Source organism: Stegostoma tigrinum, chromosome 12 (genome assembly GCF_030684315.1).
Source record: "Stegostoma tigrinum isolate sSteTig4 chromosome 12, sSteTig4.hap1, whole genome shotgun sequence".
Lineage (NCBI taxonomy): Eukaryota > Metazoa > Chordata > Chondrichthyes > Orectolobiformes > Stegostomatidae > Stegostoma > Stegostoma tigrinum.
The window spans coordinates 9,909,730-9,931,882 of NC_081365.1; the positions used below are offsets into that span (position 1 = coordinate 9,909,730).

Consider the following 22,153-nt stretch of genomic DNA (forward strand, 5'->3'; position numbering starts at 1 on the left):
AATAATTGCTCTCCTTTCAGCTAAGAATGTAAAAGCGCGATGTTTCATCAAAGTCTTCAAACTTATGTAAAAGGTTTGATTGAACGTTCAAGGAGAAACTGTCCCAAGGAATAAAGGTTAGTAAGTAGTGGTCACAGAAGAAAAGTGCCGGAGATTGTTGACTCCAGGAATGGACTGCGTGAAAAGGCGGTGGAAGCAGATTCAATAGCAACTCTGAGAAAGGGACTGAGAAGTACTGAAAAGATAAAGATTATGTGGCTCTTGGGGAACAATAGGAACCTGGGCCTAAAGAGCCAGCCCAGAACTGACAGTTCATTCCATTCTTCTATGCCCTATTACAAAACAGCACTTCATCAAAAATCATATGTAGCGCCTTCCAACTCCACTTTCTAACTTCAGGCATGGATTTTCACATTTGATTAAACACATGTCTTGTCAGTTATATGAAACAGGACCTGAAGGGGACATCTAGGGTGACTATGACTAATGGTGCTACTCAACCCTCTGTTGGAGGTCAGAAATGCAGATAGTCAGAGAGTCACAAAGATGTATAGCATGGAAACAGAAATTTAATCCAATTCGTTCATGCCGAGCAGATCCTGTTCCATCAGGCAGAAGATACAGAAGCTGGAACACACGCACTAGCAGGCCAAGAATAGCTTCTTCCCCGCCATTATTAGACTGATGAATGGACTCTCTAACTTCAAAGAATGTTGATCTAGTTAATGTTGATTCTGTCTTATGTACATCCTATGCAATGTACGAGTCCACACTGCCCCTTGCAGCATCCCAACCAGATCCATCCCCCTACAACCCACACCGCCCTGAACACTACGAGCAATTCAGCATGGCCGATCCACCTCTCCTGCACACCTTTGGGCTGTGGGAGGAAACCGGAGCACCCGAAGGAAACCCACGCAGACACGGGGAGAACGTGCAAACTCCACTCAGACAGTTACCCGAGGCTGGAATCAATCTGCCTATAGTGCTCACAAACAAAAGTTTTTCACTGTACTTAGGTACATGTGACAAAAAATCAAAGCAATCACATATCCTAAATCAATCTGGCTCCATTTGCCACCATCTGGCCCATATCCCTCTAAACCCTGCCTGTTCATATACTCATCCAGATACGTTTTAAATGCTGTAATTGTACCAGCTTCCACCACTTCCTCTGGCAGTATATTCCATACACGCACCACCCTCTGCATGAAAACGTTGCCCCTTAGGTCCCTCTCACCATAAACCTCTAGTTTTGGACTCCCTACCCCGGGGAAAATACCTTGGCTATCCACCCTATGCCCCCCATGATTTTATAAAATTCTATAAGGTCACCCCTTATCTTCCGATGCTCCAGGGAAAGAAGACCCAGCTTCTGACTCTGCAGGGAAAGTAGCATCAGTCCATTTCCCATAGCTCAAACCCTCATACTATGCCAAGAGGAGGAAGAATACCTCTTCCAAGTGTTCAAGGATAATGAATATCCAAAGAACTATGCCAGGAGATGCCTACAGGAACAGCATCAGAAAGATTTTACACGGCCTGACACACTCATCACACTACCCTAAATCAGGAACATGTCAGAACTCACCACAAAATTTCTATGACCACTGGGCATCAGAGTGGCACACAAGCTCACATCAACCCTATGACAAGTGCTCACCCGAACTAAAGGCCCACTCCCTGCTATGGACAGGGCCAATGTCATCTACAAGATCCCCTGCAGAGACTGTGTGAAACACTACATCAAACAGGAACAAAACTAACAAGAGTACATGAACATCAACTGGCTACAAAAAGACATGACCAATATTCGTTCATCTCAATCCACATGGACAAAGAGAATCACGACTTCAACTGGGACAACACCAAGATCCCGGGACAGGCTTGGCAGAGACAAGCACAAGAATTCCTGGAAGCATGGCACTCCATGAAGCAGGCTATTAATAAACACATTGAACTCGACCCCATATACATTCCACTATGGAGAAAACGCAGAAGTGAGGCAATCCATCACAACGGACCCCAGAGTTTAATAACCAGGCAGGAAAACACACCGACGCTTCATCAGAGGCTGCACTGAGGACGTTACCCAGCACGGTAATGAAATGTCTGCGGAACAACAAACCAGCTCAGCGAGCCAACCAACCTCAACATCAAACCCTCTAATCTCTGCAACATCCCTGTAAAATTTTTTTTTGAATCCTTTCAAGTTTCACAACATCTTTCCCTGACCTGATGTGCAGAGAAATGGCAGGAAATTGACATGAGGTAATAGAACTAGTGCAGACAAATTGGGTCAAGTGACTTATTTCTGCACCACAACAAGTCTGTGACTCTGTAAAAGAGAGTTTTGGGATTAGAATGTAGCGAGTCACTGTGCCAACATAGGCTACACACATCTCAGGGTGAGAATAATAGTTTGAATGCCACTCACTAGAGGCCAGGATCACTGATAAATTCTGCTTCAAAGGACTCAGATGAAGACTTTGAGGTGTGAGCATGGAGGAGAAAGCTGGTGTATGTGTGCACACTGATGTGTTTGGTGCCTTGACAGCTTCCTATCCATTGGCTGGCACAAGGCTTCATGTAGAATTTGGAATCCAGGCTCAAATTTCAATACTTGTAGACAAACACAGGACTCAATGCACACTTGGCGACCCACACCCAATCTTGACCAGCAGCGCAAGCAGGAAGCCATCTACACAATGCTGATAATATCTCATCTCACAGTTTAGTGGCCAATTCCTTGGTGAACCATAGCTAATGGCTGAAGTTGGGATGGAAGAGCTCTTTGGGTACCTTTTGTGAGTACAGGCCTTTGAATAAGAGCCTTCCTCCTTCTCTTGTGTGTATGCACTGCTTTCCCTCACAGCTGTATGGACCTGAGATCCATTTCATGCTGCAGCCCAAGTAAGTCTATCATGATGGCCTTCCCCTTCCTGAAACAGGCTTCTTATCGGCAGGCAACCAAGTTGTCTTAATCTGTACCAGGGCCCTCTTGTGGCAAGGGGAAAGTGTCTTCGTTTCTGATCTGGGTTCAAGTCCCATATGGTCACAAAGTGTGGGATAATATGAGAGGAAATAAAAGTCCTCTAACCCCCTGTTCTGAACATGCAATGCCCTTCCCTCAGGAATTCCAAAAGTTAGCAACAATACTGTGCAGTCATAATGCTTAACCACCAAAATTAAGTCAAAAGTAGTCTGGATATACCGACCATTCAGATCGTCTAGTCCTGTTAAAATTTCATAAGTGTCTATGAGATCCCACCTCATTCGTCTGACCTCCGGTAAAAACAATTCTAACCTCGTCAATCTCTCCTCATATGTCAGTCCTGCCACCCCCAGAATCAGCCTGATAAATATTCGCTGTACTCCCTCGAGAGCAAGAGCATCCTTCCTCAGGAAAGGAGACAAAAATTGCACACAATATTCCAGGTGTGGCCTCACCAAGGCCCTGTATAACTGCAACAACACATCCCTGCTCCTGTACTTGAAACCTCTCACAATGAAGGCCAACATACCATTTGCCTTCTTTACTGCCTGCTATACCTGCATGCTTACTTTCAGCGACTGGTGCACATGGACACCCAGGTCCTGCTGCACACTCCCCACCCCCTCCCAATTCACAGCCATTCAAGTAGTAATCTGCCTTCTTGTTTTTGCTTCCAAATTGAGTAACCTCACATTTATACAGATTATACTGCATCTGCCATTGATTTGCCCACTCACCCAACCTGTCGAAATCATGCTGAAGGATTTCTGTATCTGTGTCACAGTTCACCCTCCCACACAACTTGGTATCATCTGCAAACTTGGAGATGTTACATTTTATTCTATCATCCAAATCATTAATATATATTGTGAATAGCTGGGGTCCCAGCACCGATCCCTGTGGCACCCCATTAGTTACTGCCTTCTAATTTGAAAAGGTCCAATTAATTCTTACTCTTTGTTCCCTCTCAGCCAACTAGTTTTCTATCCATTTTAATATACTTCTCCCAATCCCATGAGCTTTAATCTTGCACAGTAATCTCTTATGTGCGGCTTTATGAAAGTCCAAATATACGACATCAACTGGGTCTCCCTGGTCAACTCTACTAGTTATGTCTTCATAGAATTCCAACAGATTTGTCAAACTCCTTGCTGATGCTGTATGATACCGCCATTGCTTTCTCAATGGTCTGCTATAAAATCCTTGACAACGGATTAGAGAATTTATTGATGTTAAGTTCACTGATCTATAATTGCCTGTTTTCTCTCTATCTCTCTTTTTGAATATTGTAGTGACATTAGCCACCCTCCAATCTGCAAGGACTGTTTTCAAGTCTATAGACTCCCGGAATATAACCACCAATGTATTCACTATTTCTAGAGCTACTTCTTTAAGTTCTCTTGAACGTAGATTATCAGGTTCTTGGAATTTATCAGCCTTCAATCCCAGCAATTTTCCCAGCAGTCTTTCTTTACCAAAGTGGTCTGGCAGTTCAGTTTTGAGCTTTAGGCCCTCTGTTTTGATAACTCAAAGTTTTTGGGTGAAAGAACTGAAGAAAAGAAGAATTGATAAGTCCCTTCCATCTCAAAAGCCAATATCACCCTTTTTACCTTCTCTTCCTCCAGAACACTGCTTCCATTGTCAAACCTACTCCAAAAGATGGTTGGTGTAGGATCTCCATCTGCATCACAGGTGATGACTACATGGCCATTCTCAGTTGCAGTCCCATTCTTCAGCAGTGTAATGTGTGGTGGAACTGGAAATAGATAAGAGTGAAGTATAATTAGTTCTTTCTCGACACTGCAGAATTTGATTTTGATGAAACTCTGTGTATCCCATCATTATCAAACATTTGCCTCCCTGAATGGTTTAGGGTCAAGATGTGAGTAATATTATAAGCAGTATTACTATATTACACACACAATGTGAAAGACAGCACGAACATAGGTTACAGTTCATGCTCTTGCTAGAGGGTTGAAGGAATATGCTGTGGGGTCATGTGGTGAAGTTCTAATGTCCTTAACTCTGAGCCTTAACTGTGTTCAAGTCCTAGCTGCCCAAGGAATGTATAATAACGTCTGTGGGCAGATTGATTGGGAAAAGATCAGGATTGATCTCATTAAATGCTGTATCAGCTTCAAGAGATGCTCCTATAGAATTTTATGTTAAGACTTATACTCCCTGCAATAAATCATTGTCACTGTCCTTTTTACCTTGAATTGACAACTAACATATACTTTGTTAAGTTATCCAAGGTGACTGGCATTTTGAGTAACAACAAAGGAATGGGTGATAATGAAAAGCCGTTAACCTGAAATGTTTGACTGAATCTTGTTGGCAAGGCTCTTGGCTTCCAGCTGGAGAGCCATCAAGACTCCAGTGTCCAAAAACAGAAATTGCTGGAAAAGCACAGCAGGCCAGGTCTGTGAAGAAAAAAAATCAGCTAGAGTTTCAGGTCCAGTGGCCCTTCGTCAGAACACATTCTGAGGAAGGGTCACTGGACCCAAAATGTAAACTCAGATTTTAATTCACAGATGCTGCCAGGCCCGCTGAGCTTTACCAGCAATTTCTGTTTTTGTTCCTGATTTACAGTATCTACAGTCCTTTCGGTTTTTATTTAGACTCCTGTGTCCCCTGTTTGTGAGAGAACTGCTACTCAGTCACTTGACAGGGCAACAGCACCCATTTCACTGGGATCAAGGAGCTGGGCGGAGGAATTCCTAGGAGGAGGAATCAGCAGATTGGTTAATCAGAGGACAGCAGCTCTCTGCAAAGTGGCACTTTGGTGGAAGCTCATGGTCACTGCCAGATTCACAACCACCAAAGGTCTCAGATCAAGGAGTGATCCAGGAATATGAAGGGTCTAGGCCGGAAATGTCAGCTTTTGTGCTCCTGAGATGCTGCTTGGCCTGCTGTGTTCATCCAGCTCCACACTTTGTTGTCTTGGATTCTCCAGCATCTGCAGTTCCCATTATCAGTGATCCAGGAATGGGTGAGTTTGGGATGCAGGAAGGGTACTGTGGAAAGTATGGGCTGGTACAAAAGGAAGGGATTAACTCTGAACAGGCACTTATCTCTACGTGTTGCTGGGCCCCTCAAACAAGCATGACATGCCTTTTAATGTGGGATACATCCATGGGATCATGAGGACTGAACACCTAGAGCCTGGATTGTTGAGAAAATCTACTTCACCACTCATCATTCAGAATACAACTTTTAGCTTCAGAAGTTAAATTGTTATCTGCGGATACATGGGATCATCTGCTTGAGAAAATACAACTCTAATATAGATGAAATTTGAAAATGCCTGGGTTTACAACATTTAAATTGTGGTCTGTACCTATTCAATAAGGTTAGAGTGGTCAGCAGGAACACATGGTCAACAAACGTCATAGAGACAATGAATCTCCTCTTGTTTCTCTGAAAGATTTACATTAAGTATGTAGCTCTTGGAAGGAAAGACTTGAGAAAGTTCGTTAACAGAGAGTTGTTTAATAGGGACAGAAATTCTGGGAAAAAGGTTGTAAACATCATTAGCAATATAAAATATTCATGTGAGTCAGAGACTTAAAGAGGTGTGTTGAAAGTAATAGTAAAGCTTACACCTCTGTTACATTGTTAAATTTTCACAAAGGTGGTGTGTGTGTGTGTGTGTGTGTGTGTGTGTGTGTGTGTGTGTGTGTGTGTGTTTGAGTGAGTGAGTGAGTAGGGAAGCAGCAGCTGTACAGAGGTTAGAGAAATGTAGAGAGACTTTCGGAATTGGGAGGATGGCTTTCCACATGTTTAGGCAAGGTATTAAGACCATAAGACCATAAGACATAGGAGTGGAAGTAAGGCCATTTGGCCCATTGAGTCCACTTCGCCATTTAAATCATGGCTGATGGGCATTTCAACACCACTTCCCTGCACTCTCCCCGTAGCCCTTGGTTCCTTCTCAGATTCCTTGTCGATCTCTGCCTTGAAGGCATCCAACGTCCCGGCCTCCACTGCACTCCGTGGCAATGAATTCCACAAGCCCACCACTCTCTGGCTGAAGAAATGTCATCTCATTTCAGTTTTAGATTTACCCCCTCTAATTTTAAGGCTGTGCCCATGGGCCCTGGTGTCTCCGTCTAACGGAAACAACTTCCCATTGTTCACCCTTTCTAAGCCATACATTACCTTGTAAGTTTCTATTAGATCTTCCCTCAACCTTCTAAACTCTAACGAATACTATCCCAGGATCCTTAGCCGTTCATCGCATGTTAAACCTACCATGAAGTAAGGCAGTCATGCCAATGCTTGAAATGATGAAATCACAGTCAGGAAGTTGTTTAAGAAAATTGGAGGATTGCTCACCCAAAGGCAAATGGAAGGATCCCTGTGAAATTCTATACCTCAGAGAATAGATGGATCAATGAGGGGACATAAAATTAACTTATTGGCAGCTGTGGCATACCTTTGGGTTGCTCTTTAAGGTATGAATATTATTTCAAGATTCTTGTAATATCAGACCAGAAAGGAAGGAAAATGTATGATGAGTTCATAGTATAATTACTATTAACACTGTAAGTTTTGATTAATTTTTAAATATGTAATGAGGCTAGTTTTTTGTCAAAGCATGAAATCACGTGGGCGTTTTTTTCAATTGATCACAATAAGTTCATATATCTCTTTACATCATAAAATTTAGTTTGTAAGAGGTTGAATGCTCTGTGCTCTAAGGTTGAATGCTAGATTTAGATAACAAGGCGTGGAGCTGGATGAACACAGCAGGCTAAGCAGCATTTTAGGAGCAGGAAAGCTGATCTTTCGGGCCTAGACCCTTCATCAGAAATAGGGAAGGGGAAGAGGCTTCTGAAATAAATAGGGAGAGAGTGGGAGGCGGATTGAAGATGGATAGAGGAGAAGATAGGTGGAGAGGAGACAGACCGGTCAAAGAGGCGGGGATGGAGCCAGTAAAGGTGAGTGTAGGTGGGGAGGTAGGGAGGAGATAGGTCAGTCCAGGGGGGACGGACAGGCCAAGGGGACAGGATGAGCTTAGTAGATAGCCTGAACCTGAGACCACATTGCCCCAGGCTCTTTGACTCAGCCCACACATTCAGCAGGGATCGCAGACTGTCCTAACTGGTCCCACACAGATGGCAATAGAATAGGACAGGTCAAGGAGGTGGGATGAGGTTAGTAGGTAGCTGGGGGTGCGGCATGGTGTGGGAGGAAGGGATGGGTGAGAGGAAGAACAGGTTAGGGAGGCAGAGACAGGTTGGACTGGTTTTGGGATGCAGTGGGTGGGGGGGAAGAGCTGGGCTGGTTGTGTGGTGCAGTGGGGGGAGGGGACGAACTAGGCTGGTTTAGGGATGCAGTAGGGGAAGGGGAGATTTTGAAACTGGTGAAGTCCACATTGATACCATATGGCTGCAGGGTTCCCAGGCGGAATATGAGTTGCTGTTCCTGCAACCTTCGGGTGGCATCATTGTGGCACTGCAGGAGGCCCATGATGGACATGTCATCTAGAGAATGGGAGGGGGAGTGGAAATGGTTTGCGACTGGGAGGTGCAGTTGTTTGTTGCGAATTGAGCGGAGGTGTTCTGCAAAGCGGTCTCCAAGCCTCCGCTTGGTTTCCCCAATGTAGAGGAAGCTGCACCGGGTACAATGGATGCGGCTTCCTCTACATTGGGGAAACCAAGCGGAGACTTTGTATACTTTATTAGTGGCAGTGTTCACATAATTTGAATCTTAGGGTTTAAAATTAAAATTTATAGGTTTTTTAATGGACCTGTTAGATCTATTTTGACACACCCCAGGTCAGGTGGGACCTAAACTAAGGCAATCCGGCCCAGATGTATGGACATTAGCACAGTGCCATAAGACCCTCTAAAATAGTCTCTGGATTCAATTTTAAAAAGTAACTGATAGCCACTTTTCAGAAAAGGCTCAATTACTTAACCCCTTCCATTTCTGCAAACTCCTCCAGCTCCACAATGATCAAATTTCTCTGCATTCCTCCAATTGATTTTTTAAAAATTATTCACTCAGGAGTGCGGACATCACTGGCCAAGTCAGAATTTCTGGTCTACTCTTAGCTGGCCTCGAGAATCTGATTGTGAGTTGCCTTCTGGAGCCGCTGCAGTCCTTTTAGCCTCAGTACTCCCACAGTGTTGCAAGATAGGGCATTCCAAATCTCAATCTAATTTTTGCCTCTCCTTAATTCTCAAATCTACTTGCTACACTCTTGCTCATAGTGCTCTCAGCTGACTCAATCTAAAAGGCATAGAACCCGGGAGCTTGAGGTTCAATGTAGCCCTCTTTTGGTCCTAAAATCTGAAGGACAGAAGGGACCTAAGATAACTTCAAACAATGAATACTATGCTATAATCATATAGATTGCCTAAAGGTCTTGACGACTGTGAGCTATGGAACTCACAACCTTAGTTCGTGTTGGCACGTTTCCAGAGCAGCACGTTGAAAGAAAATATTGCATTCAGTTATGTCGTATTAGATCATGAGATGAAGGAGCAGAAGGAGGCCATCCAGCCCATCAAGCCATTTAATGAGATGACGCCTAATCTGACAATCCTGAACTCCACTTTCTTGCTTTGACCCATAACTCTCGATTTCCTTCCAGGTTGAAAAAAAGTCGAACTCAGCCTTGAACATGTTTAAGGACTCAACCTTGACAACCGCCTGTGGTAAAGAATTCCACAAACCGACCACCCTCTGAGAGAAGAAAGTCCTCCTTATCTTTGTCTTAAACCCCTTAATCTGAGAGTTTGCACTGTGGCTCTAAACTCTCTCACAATGGGGAATAAAGCATTTCCCTATCCACCCTAACATTTAATATTTCTTCTACTCGATGGCATTTCACAGCACAGGAGCAGGCCATTTGACCCAGCAAGTCTATGCTATTGTTAAGGCTTCACTTGAAATCCCCTCTACCACTTTCATTTAAGCATGTTAAAAAAATACCAATCACACGTGCAAACTGTCTCACAACACTGAATTGTTTCAAGGTCTGACCCCTGCTGTTCTGCAATGAGTGCCAACTATCATTTTGGACAAATTTTCAGCCATGGAACAAATCCATTCGAGAATGATTGGCTGCTTGTGTTAAGTGTGTTCCCCAAGTGGATAGCCTATTGCACTGGGACTAAATGTGTTCTCCATATGGACAGCAAGTTCCACTGGTCCTAAATGTGCTTTCCATGCGAATAGCATGCTGCACTCGTGCTTAGAATGTTTCCACATGGATATGCTATTCCACTGATCCGGGCTGTGTTCCCCATGTGGGTAGGATGTCCTAAAGTCTGAACAGTGAGCGTCACCAATATTTTACTCATAAATCCCCCCACACAACTCTCAACATTCATTTCCTCCCTATTCATGGTCCTTAAAGCTTTCCTCTTTGACCCAAGCTTCTGGCCAGCTGTCCGAACATCACTTTATGACAAACTGCTTTGGAATACTACATATGTCCAAGGTGTTGTAATTTGTGCCTGCCACAGATAAACCAGTTTAAAAATATAATTACAAGTCTTTCTGATACTAAAACCATGGTGAGCCTTCTGGAAACTGAATCTGTTACACTTCAATCACATGACAAAATTATATTGTCACAATATAAAACTAAGATAAAAAAGAGTTTTTCAGCAGAAAGTGATAAAAGCTTTCTTTGATATCCTGAAAATTTAAACACCACCTTTGTTTCTTTGTCCTACTCAGTCACGACTCAGACCCATTAATGCCGCTCCAGATTTGAATAATTCACTTAGTTTAGGTAATTTAACTCAGAAAACATGTTGGCACATATCAAAGCAAACCTCTTGAGAATGTGCAAAACAGCAAGACACGTGCCATGATTCAACTATTCTAAAGATACTTTTAGAATTTTTTGGACTTGAACTGCTGGGCCTCAGTTGGTTTCGGGGGTGGAGGGGTACCTTAGATCTGAACGTTGGCTAGCAACCCATGCTGGTCTTGCAAGGACTATCCAAACAGCGCAGAAATAGACCGTTCAGTCCAAATCATCATAAGAATAGGAGAAAGTGATGAAGGTTTGTTGAGTACATGTTGAAAAGCAGCTTGCAGCATTATGTAAGTTGTCTGTTTCACTGTACCACCCCCCAAAAAAAAACTCCCCATCTCAATCTTGGACCTCAGTTTAGCCCTCATGAATCAACAGCAATAATCCAATGCTTTAACCCAGCACTATATTCCCACCTCCACTGGGCAGGACAGTCTTTATTAGTGCTCATTCCTCTGGACTTGGAGACAGGTCTATGACTATTGGACCAAAACCGGAGGTATTGATGCAAATTACATCTTATTTCCCTATCCTCATTCAGAAGATCAACATTTGCTGAAAGTCAAGGTGCGGAATTGAACACTTAAGAGTTAAAATAATCTGTGGCAGAATGTTCAGAAAACTGACTGAAAGTAATTGGTAAACAGGTCAGGGATGTTACACAGTCACATCTCTTTTTTTGCAAAACCTTGTTATGATCCAGAATTTACTGTCTGAAATGATAGTGGGAGCAGATGTGATAATAACTTTCTAAAGGAAATTGGCTAACTACTTGAAAGGAAAAAAATATTAAGGGACAATGGGAAAGAGTGGGAAGGTGGGACTAACTGAATAGCTTGACCAAAATGCTAGCATAGCTTCAATGAGCTGAATGGCCTCCTTCCCTTCTATATAGTGCCATACCACATCAGGACAGAGCAAACACAGGATCTTCTTACTTCAAATGTATTCATTTTAAACTTGTAAACCCTGCATTTCAGCCCTTGTGCACCATTTGATTACATCAATTCACTTTATCATTTTGAAAACTTCAACTGGGTCATTTTAAAGACTTTTTGAAGTATAGGGTCGCTCAAGGGAGTACTCTGTAGAAATTGTTTTCTTCAAGGTTGCTTTTGACCAATAATTCTGAAACAACATAATAGCCATAAATGTCAGCAATCAGACGTCATTCAGGCTGTTGTATGCCTTTTTGTGCAGTTTTTCATGAGATATGAGTGTCAGTGGCAAGGCCAGCATTTATCATGCATCCCTAATTATCTTTGAGAAAGGTGGTGAAAGGAAGAAATGGTGAAGTCATAGTGCTGTTCAACAACTGTGGTTTGTATTTCAAAGGGCACTCTAAGGTCAATCCCCTTTCTGTGGGTCAGGAGTCACATTTAGTGCAACTGGGTAAAGATGGCAGGCCTTCTTCCCTCGAGAATATTAGTGAACCAGGTTGGTCTTTGCAACATTACTGCAGTGGTACGGCCAATGTGATTAAGAATACATATTTATTCAGATTTAGTGAACTAACTGAATTTAAATTTGCAAATTTTCCAGATGGGATGTTGAAGAAAAACACATGCCGTTGGTGCTATTTTTTGATTTTGTAATCGTCAGGGCAGAATCACAAGAATATCAAATCTCAAAGGGTAGACTGCTGTTATTAGATTATTGAATGGACCTCTCGAATTTCAAATCTAACGTTGATCTTACTTTCTTACACCTCCTGTGCAGGCATAACCTTGTATGCCTCGCTCTGTGTAAGCATTCTTTGATCGGAGTGTCCTTGTTTGCTATGATCTGCCTGTATTTGCTTGCAAAACAAAACTTTTCACCATACTTAGGTAGATGTGAGAACAATAAATCAAATAAATAAATGGTATTTTTGCAGTTCTGTTCTGATAAGTGCAAAGAAGACGACTTTCAGAGCTTGTCTTGTTTTTTCAGTGCCACACACAAGTTCTGTACTTCCAAGCTAAGGAGAAATATCTGCCATTATTGATTGAATTAGTCATTGAGCAACTTAACTATTATGCGTCTATTAGCATAATTTCGCTTTAAACAGTACCTCCTTTTCAAGACTGTGCAATTTGTAACCTTGCTGACAGTTTGAGTTTAATTCATCGACTTCTATCTAAATTATTCTAGTTAGATATGAATGTTTAGAGATTTAGGTTTTTTGAATATAAATGTTAGTGGAACTGAATGCCTGATGATTAATGACAAACTGATCCAAAGAAGAAAATTGTATCCCCAAGGTCCAATTTTGAAAGAATGTTGAAATTGGCAACAGCGGAGACAGTAAACTCATTTTAAAGTGTTATAACAAAAGGCAGCACAAAAGTAAGCATCTGACTGATAGAGTGGCATTGCCTATGTACAAGAGACTATTGATCATTGGTAGGTCACACAGATCCTAAGTCTACAGCAGAAGTAAAGACTATTTGGACCATTTGGTTTATGATTTACTTTGAGTTTCCTCCTTATTATGATACATAGAAACATCATAAATGGAAACAAGAGTGGACCATTCAGCTATCCAGTTCTTCAAACATGCTCCACTATTCAATATCAGAAGTCCCACATGCCAGATTATAGTCCAAATGGTTTATTTGAAATCACAAGCTTTTGCAGTCCAACACCAGCACCTCTATATCATAGCCATTCAATATGATGATGGTTGATCATCCTATGAAGGTTGACATTTTCTCCCCGTACCCTTTTAACCCTTCTGACCTTAAAAACATTGAACTCTTTCTTGAAAACAATTAAATTATTTGACCTCATCTGCTTTCTGTGACGGTGAATTCCACAGGCTCAATAATCCCTGGGTGAAGAAATTTCTCCTCATCTCAATCTTAAATAACCTACCCCATATTCTTAGACTGTGACCTCTCATTCTGGGCTCCCTTATCATGATGCAATGGTATAGTGGAATTATCACTGCATCGTTATAAGACAATTCACTTAATTTAGGTAACTTAACCCATGGAAAACATGTTGACACACATCAAAGTAAACTTCTTGAGCTCTGGGATTTGGGTTCCCGGCAGGGCAGATGGTGAAAATTGAATTCAGTAAAACAAAACTGGTATGAAGATTCTAATGATGATCATGAAACTGTTGCCGAATTGTCACAAAAAAACTTCTGGGTCGTTACTGTTCTTGAGAAAGGAAATCTGCAGTCCTTTCCAGGCTTACCTGCAACTTCAGAACAGCAAGTGTCTCTTTCTACTCTTTTGGTAAAACAATTAAATTTAAAGCAAATTAAGCTAAATTAATCAAATTATCAAGTAACAGTGTCTGATGAGGGTGATGGAACAAGTACACATACATGGCTATGATTAAGTGTAGCTGATAATGTTTGATTATGGGACACTTGGAAGACACAATGATGGTATCACGTTGCATATTGGCATCTCTATCTTGGGGTTTCAAGGCTCACTTGTCTTGCAGGCCTGCGCTCACTAGACTGAAAGGACAATTACAAAAATACTTCATATCAACCAATTTTCATCTGATAGAGTCTAGCATATGAAAGAAAAAAGTTAGTCTACACTTATGTTGCTGTGCATGAATGTAGATGGATGATGGATTGACTTTGTTACAAGATGGATGTTTCTTAAAATGACTTTCCCATCCCTCAGTATCTATCGTTCCTAATGGACCACATTTATCTTGCTTATCCAGATCCCCTAAATATATCCATGACTATTTGCCTCAGCTACTCCCCGTGGTTGTGTGCTTTCAATTCTGAACACTCCTTTGAGTAATGATTGTTCTTAATACCCTGTTAAATATTTTGGGTATATAATGGTATTAGGTAATATAAATGCCTGTGATGACACCGACATGTAACTCAAAGTTGAACATGTATTTTGTGCGTTAAAGAAGTGGCGTGGCTAACAAGTAATAATCTTGGGATTATGAGCCACAGGTAAACTGGAACCAGTGTCCTGGTGAATCGAATAACGAGGGCTGTATAGAACAAATGATTGAGTTGGCAATGTGTTGAGACAGGCTTACTAGGGAAAAGAACATGGAAGCATTGGAAGATAGCTATTTGTGTTACAACACCTAGGGCCTTTTTAAAAAGAAATAATTCGTGGACGAGGGTGAGTAGAATGAAATAAATATAGTAACTTTCACCAGAGAAACGGTACTAAGGAATTTAATGGGGCTAAAAACTGATAATCCCCGGGATCTGTGGCTTGCATCCTAGAATATTACAGGGAGTAGCCACAGAGATAGAAGATGTAGTAATCATCCAAAAATCTGTAAATTCAGATAGTTCTGGAAGGACTGAAGAACTGTTAATGTAATACTCTATTCCAAAAGAGGAGGAGACAAAAATCATGTAACCATGGGCCAGTTACTTTGACCACTGTTAATGGGAAAATGTTAGAGTCTATTGTAAAGGTTATAATGGCACAACATTTATAAGTACAAAATAAAACTAAGCAGAGTCAAATTGGTATCATAAAGAGGAAATCATGGCTGGCTAATTTACAAATTGAGAAGGCAATGAGCAGTAAAATGACAGTAAGATGTAGGGTTTGATTTTAGAGTAGGATAATAGGTTGTTAAAACACTGTGGGCCAAAGGGCCTGTACAGCACTGTACTGTTCTATGTTCCATGTTCTAAGCAGGATAAATAAAGAAGAACTAGTAGATACAATATATTTGGATTACCTAAAGTTGTTCCATAAAGTATCACACATAAGGCTACTCAATAAGATAAGAGTCCTTGATGCTGTGGATAGTATTTCAGCATTAATAGAGAATTGATTAACTATTAGAAGCCAGAGAGTTTAGACAAAGAGGGAGTTTTTAAGATGGCAACCTGTAACTGATGGAATGCCACAAGGATAAATGAATGACTGATCAGTGCTAGGACATAATTATTTGCAAAATATGTTGTTGATTTGGAAGAAGAAGGTGTCACCAAGTTTGCAGCTGACAAAAAAAAGACATGAAAGTAAGTATTGAGAGTGATACAAAGAGTCTACAAACAGATATAGACAGGTTAAATGAGTAGGAAAAACTTGGTGATAGAATTTAATAAAGGAAAAGATGTGATTATGAAAATCAGCTAGAAGAACAGAGGAGGTATACTTTATCTAAATGGAGAAAGGCTGAAGAAAATAGTAGCACAGAGGAATTTGGAAATCCTCACACATGAATCACCAAGAACTGTCATCCAAGGTCAGTGGCAAATATAACAAGCAGATTATAGATCTTTAAGTAATGATTGTAACAAGATCAGCCAGCTGGACCTCATATAATATGAGTTCCCTGATTGGGCTGTTAATCTGGTCCAATCAGGGAGCCCTGGCTGACAGACAAAAAAGAGGAGCGTCAGAGATTCTGGCACTCTGAGACCTGACTCTGAAAAGGCAGTATAAGAGTCAAAGACTTTTCATGTATAAATAAAGGCTGACTTTGTGATGGAGAGCCAGCCTTTATGAAGTTATTTCAGGGACAATGAGAATAAAGCACGGTCCTGAAGAAACTCAGTTGCAACAGTCAACTTTGAGTTTGGGTAAGAATTTCTTACTTCATGCCTTTGTTTGGGAAGCGTGGCTCCTTTGGCCCTGCTGTTGAGGACTGCGCCCAGTATGTGGAAAGAATCCATTATTTTCTCTGGGCAAACACCATTGTGGCAGATGAAAAGCAAAGACTAATTCTCCAGAGAGACTATGGAGATGCAGCTTTCGCTGTTATTCAGAGTCTTACTTTCCCTTAAGCAAAAGATACTAAAACATCCCAAAAATTGACGGACGTAGTTAAGGGATACTGTGACTCTATGTCTCCTCCAACACTGGAATGCTATTGTTTCTACTCGTCAATTCAAGAAACAGGGGAATCCATGCTGAGACTTTTGACTAGCATAAGATGATTGACATGTGACTTTGGGTTAACTCATAATGTGATGTTTAGCAGCAATTTGAAATATGAGATTAATGCTGTAATTATGCAAAAACACTCACTAGTTAAAGCCCAAATGGACTTCAAACTGACATGACAACTGGTTTTATCATTGGAAAATATGGCAAGTGGGACAAAATAGTGGCAGGTTATTCTGAAGTGAACACACTTGCCAATCTGAATGAACTTGGGCAACACCACATTATTGCAGGTAATTTCACAACCTCGTTCAGGATGTATCCTGATCAGAGACATTCCAGGTCAGCCCATAGCAAAACCCCAAAACATAATCAACCCTTGGTGAAAAGGTTAAAATGCTCTTTGGGATCCTTGAAGATAACTCATACACTAATATCCAGGAGAGTTTGTATCCTGGAACCTACATCTGGGTCGGAATGATAAATTGCTTAGCAATATCATAATCAGAACCAATTAAAATAAACATGTGGTTAAATGGTCATCCAGTTATAATGGAGGTCCACATCTGCACAGCCATAGCAGTGATTTTGCAAAACAAGTTTTTAACAAAATCGACTCTGGGCTGCAAACCCTAGGTTTGCACAAGGCATCGGCCAGGTCATGAGAACATATACCGGGGGAGCCTTTATAGAGTAAGGGTGCTACTTCCATTGCTCTCTCTTATAAAAAGCAGCTGCTTCAGTTACCAGTGGCTGTAGTTAAAAGGCTCGGGCCCAAGTTGATGGGGTGACATTGGCTTTGAGAGATTCACCTAGATTGGCTCAAAATTTTTCAATTAGAAAATGGCTGCCTGAGAATATCTGGAATTCTACCAGGAAGAACTAGGGGCTATCAAAGTAGCCAGGGCCACCTTGCAAGTTGACCCGGAGGCAAGTCCATGATTCTGCAAGGCCTACGCACTGCCTTTTGCCTGATTTGCCGGGCAACATTTGAGGCAGAAATCAGAGAGCTATAAGATGAATGAATCATTAGATCAGTCCAATTTTTGGGATGGGTAGCACCAGTATACCAATTTTGAAGACCAACTGGTTAATTCGTCTTTGTGGGGATTTTAAACAAACGGTAAACTGCTTTAAACAGCGGGCTAAATACTATGATGATGCTAGCACTTTAAAATGTTATTTTGTCCTTTTTTTGAGGTGAGTTTGTAAGACAGAAGTGTAGGGCTGGCTCTAAGAAAACCAACAATTTGCAGGGCCTTGGGGTGATTTTTTTTTTAAGTTGGAACATTGGAAGCAGTCTGGTTAGGACCAACTGTCACTGACCAGGCTTTCTAGTTTATTTCACATATTTTTAGGCTTAGTTTTAAGCAAAGCCTTTGGGGTGTCAAAAGAGTTGGAAGCTTCAGTGAAAGTCTCATGGTTGCTACATTCTCTAAATTTTCTATTGATGTTGTTTCCTCCTGGATTGGAGAACTGCATGTAAGAATCTGTGACTTAATTTGCCTCTTTGCCAAGGGGTGTGTTTATGGCATGCTACTATATTGGAACAATTAATTAGTAATAGGTACCGTATCTATTATATAGTTAGGTTTTCTGAATGTTACTCCAAATTCCCGCTTACTTTGTTTGTGTTTTAACTGTAATGTTTAAATAAATTGTTTTGCTTAATGTCAAGTAGTTTGGCCAGTCGCATTGCTTCTGGTACATAGCACTTCACATCCAGCTTTGAAATAAGAAAATGTTACGATCTGGGCTACTTTCTTAAAATTTATTTGGGAAGGGCCTGTTCTGGTCCATTACAATACCCAATTCTTTGAAGAGAGGATTTATATGCAAAACTGGTGGGTGTCTATCCTTCATGAAGCTGGACACAAACCAAGCTTACTTGCTATAGTGTTTGGGCCAAGTTTCCCAGAAGTATGCAACAATGAACACTCATTAAGGCTTGTACAAGACTGTCACTTGGGGTGTCGTCAGCCTGTGCAATTTTTCAGTGGACAATGGAGAACATTTTACAAGGTCTACCCTAGGTCATCATTTATCTGGATGCCAGTGGAGACCAATAAGGAACACTTAGAGAACTTGGGCACAGAATTAGACATTTTTCTGAGGTTGGAGTATGCCTTAAAAAGGAAAAATGTGTACAACAGACACCCCGAGTGGGCTACTTCGGCTACAGTGTCAACAAGACTTGTTCGCACCCTTTGGAAGATAAAGTGAGGATCATCAAAGGTGTCCCAGCTTCCACATCTATGCAGGAAGTTGAGTCAATTCTTGGCTAAGTGAATTATTACAGAAAGCTCATACATAACCTGGGCTCCATCCTGGCACCTTTGCATCAACTCTTAAAAAAGGGTCAGCCTTGGAAATGGCCACAGAGCCAAGCCCTAGTTTTCAGGCAAATAAAGAAACAATTATCATTCTCTAAGGTGTACATATGCCCATACATGGAAAGAAAGATGGTGGTCATATTTGGAGTCAGGAAGTTCTAACAATACCTTTATGGATGAAAATCCCAAATTAGTCTTAAAAAGGGCAAGGCAGTGCAAGCCCTAGCTTTGGGCTGTATTCAGGGGTGCTCTCTAATACGAAGTGTACATAACTACTAGTTAAAACACCGTCCAGGAGGCTGCGTAGCGAATACAAATGCATTGAGCCACTTCCCTGTAGATGGTACACCGCCGGTGGGAGCACCAATGGAAGAGTCTGGAATGGTATTCTATTTTCCGGACGCATTTCCAATCACAGCTGACAATTTTAGCCTTTGGATGCAGTCCTATCAAAGCTGAAGCAACTGCCAGTGATGGGAGAAATCAAAGGGTCTTCTAAACCAGTGCTGAAACCTTTCTGGACCCAGAGAGACTGGATCACAGCAGAGGATGGTATATTGTTATGGGGAGCAAGGGTGATTGTCCTGAGGAAAGGTCACTGCCAGATTCTGGCTAAAACCCACCCAGGGTCATCCAGGAGTCTTCAAAATGAAGGTATTGGTGAAATATTATGTCTGGTGGCCAGGCCTGGATGAAGGCATGGCTGCATTTGTGAGGCAGTGCCCAGAGTGCCAACAAGGATAAATATCATTGCCAGCAGCTCCTCTATATCTGTGGGAATAGCTGGGTAAACATTGGACTTGAGTTGCATGTTGATTATTGATTATGCATGTCCTTTCATGGGCTCAATATTCTTAATTGTTGTGGACGCGCACTCAAAGTGGTTGGATTTGCATACAGTCCATTCATAAAACAAGGGGATGCTGGTAGAAAAACTGTGCACCGTTTTTTCAACACATGGACTCACAAAAATGTTGGTCACAGATAATGGGCCATCATTTACCAGCAGAGATATTGGATACTTCCTAAAATCAAATTGGATTCAACATATAAGGACAGCTCGATACTATCTATCATCCAATGGTCTGTCAGAAAGGGCAATCTAAACTGTAAAGGCTGGCTTGAAGTAACAGCCTACAGCATCAGTAGACACCAACCTGTCCCGATTTATATCTGGTTACAGGATTACCCCTCCTGCAACTACAGGGATAACACCAGCAGAGTTGTTGTTGGGGTCAGAAAACTCAGCACCAGGATAAGATAATTTTCCTAGACCCTGGCACGGGGTGTTGGGGAGGTGTAGTGGGGTGGAGGGAATGGGGGTGAAGGGATGAAACGGCATACTGAACACCAGAACCCACCAAGCGAGAGTGTTTGATGCAGGGGATGAAGTCTGGTGTAAGAATCACAGAAATGGCCGCGTATGGGTAAGAAACATGATTGATAAGAGGTCAGGATCAGGGATGTATAACTAGGTGCGATGGTCCTGAACAAGCATGTGTTCTGTATGAAAACCGCCAATTCAAAAACTGTGTGGAGGAAAACATGCCACGCCCTTCAGAACAGCCAGAAAGGCTGGCAGAACCCATGGGTTCACCCTTTTGATCAAGGGTTGATGAGTCCTCACAATCAGAGATGGGCAAGATGGATGTAGCAGCCTTGATAATTTGCCACCTGAAGAGGAAAATGAAATTCTACCAAGGTGCTTCTGGTAAAAAAGCAAGCTCCCATGAATTACAAGCTTTCCGTATCAGGCACCAGTCAGGGGTACCAGGCCGGCTACAAAAATCCACGGACGCTCTCCAAGAAAAAGGATCAGCCTCAGCCCTTGGACTCAAAGGGTGAGGGAATAGTGATGCAATGAAGCCAGCCAGGTGATACAATATGAATTTCCTGATTGGGGTTGTTAATCTGGTCCAATCAAGGAGCCCTGGCTGACAGAGAAAAAGATGAATGCCAGAAATTCTGGCACTTTCAGAGCTGACTTGGAAGAGACAGTATTGGAGTCAGGGAGTCTTCATCAATAAGTAAAGGGTGACTTGGTGACAGGACACTCGTCTCTGTGGAGTTATTTCACTTTATTTCAAAGGAATGAGGTATAAAAATAGGAGGTCTTGCTAAAATTATTCAAGACACAGTTAGCATGCAGTGGGCAGTTTTGGTTCCCTTATTGATGGAAAGATATCCTGGAATTGGAGCTGTCCAGACAATGTTTATCAGTTTGGTCCTGGGCAGGGAGGGATTTTGTTCTGAGGAGAGATTGAGGTTTGGCCTCTTCTCTTTGGAATTTAGAATAATGAGTGGTGACCTTATTAGAGCATGTAGGTTCTTAGTTATGTTCAACACCATGGATGCTGAGAGGTTGTTTCCCTTCATTAGGACCAGAGTGTATAACCACAGAGTAAGGAGTCACCTAGTTATGATAAAGTTTAGGAAGAATTTTTGATTTCAGAGTGAAAAGAATTCATGGAATTCTTTACCAAGTCTGGGTAATTAAGTATATTCAAGGCTGTGATAGAGAAATTATTGATCAGAGGGAATCAAGACTAATGGGAAAAAAGCAGGAAAGTTGAATTGAAGATTATCAGATCAACCACTGTCTCATTGAATGGCAGACCAGACTTTATGGGATAAGTGGCCGGCTTCTTGTAGACATTGTATGGTCTTATGGTTTATTTATTTTTAAGATTTGTTCTGTGAGTGATGAAAATTCAGTCTGATTTTTTTCTTGTTTCCATTGCAATGAGGTTTTCTGATCTTGCAGAGGTGTTGTGGTGCACAGTTAATTATTTTTAAAAATGTAAAGGGAACTATATTGTTTTGTTGCTTAGCAACAGGACCTGAGTGATAGAGAAAGACAGAATAATCCAGGAATGTGCCAGTCTCTGAGTGTCAAGGAATGAACGCAAGGCTATACAACACCTACTTTAAAGAACTCCTCCTGCATTTGCTGTGAAATTAAAATCATCTGGGGTTTAGTTTGCGGTTTGCTTTCGATATCTTGATGAGAGATACTGGCTGAAGAAATATAGTAGCTGTTTGGAAATTTGCCAAAAGGAAACCAATTGCAGCTGTGCCACTCTAAGTCTGAAACAAGCAAGTTTAGTGGCAAGATATTGTTAATTATTTACTGAGATAGGGTGTTTATAAGGATATTGCTGGAATAAAAGGAATAGTATGAAATTTGAGCACTCTAGCATCTGTGATGACATCT

At 41.6% G+C, this 22,153-nt stretch overlaps 1 protein-coding gene across 4 annotated transcripts in view; it reads right to left on the reverse strand.

The window, feature by feature from the left end:
• LOC125457009 (neural cell adhesion molecule 2-like) overlaps positions 1–22,153 on the reverse strand; it is a 1,449,549-nt gene that overhangs the window by 341,500 nt on the left and 1,085,896 nt on the right. For all 4 annotated transcript variants that reach the window (XM_048540683.2, XM_059650141.1, XM_048540685.2 and 1 more), the window contains one exon: positions 4,606–4,751. In XM_048540683.2, coding sequence (XP_048396640.2) covers positions 4,606–4,751 — 146 coding nt within the window. The remainder of the gene's footprint in view (positions 1–4,605; positions 4,752–22,153) is intronic.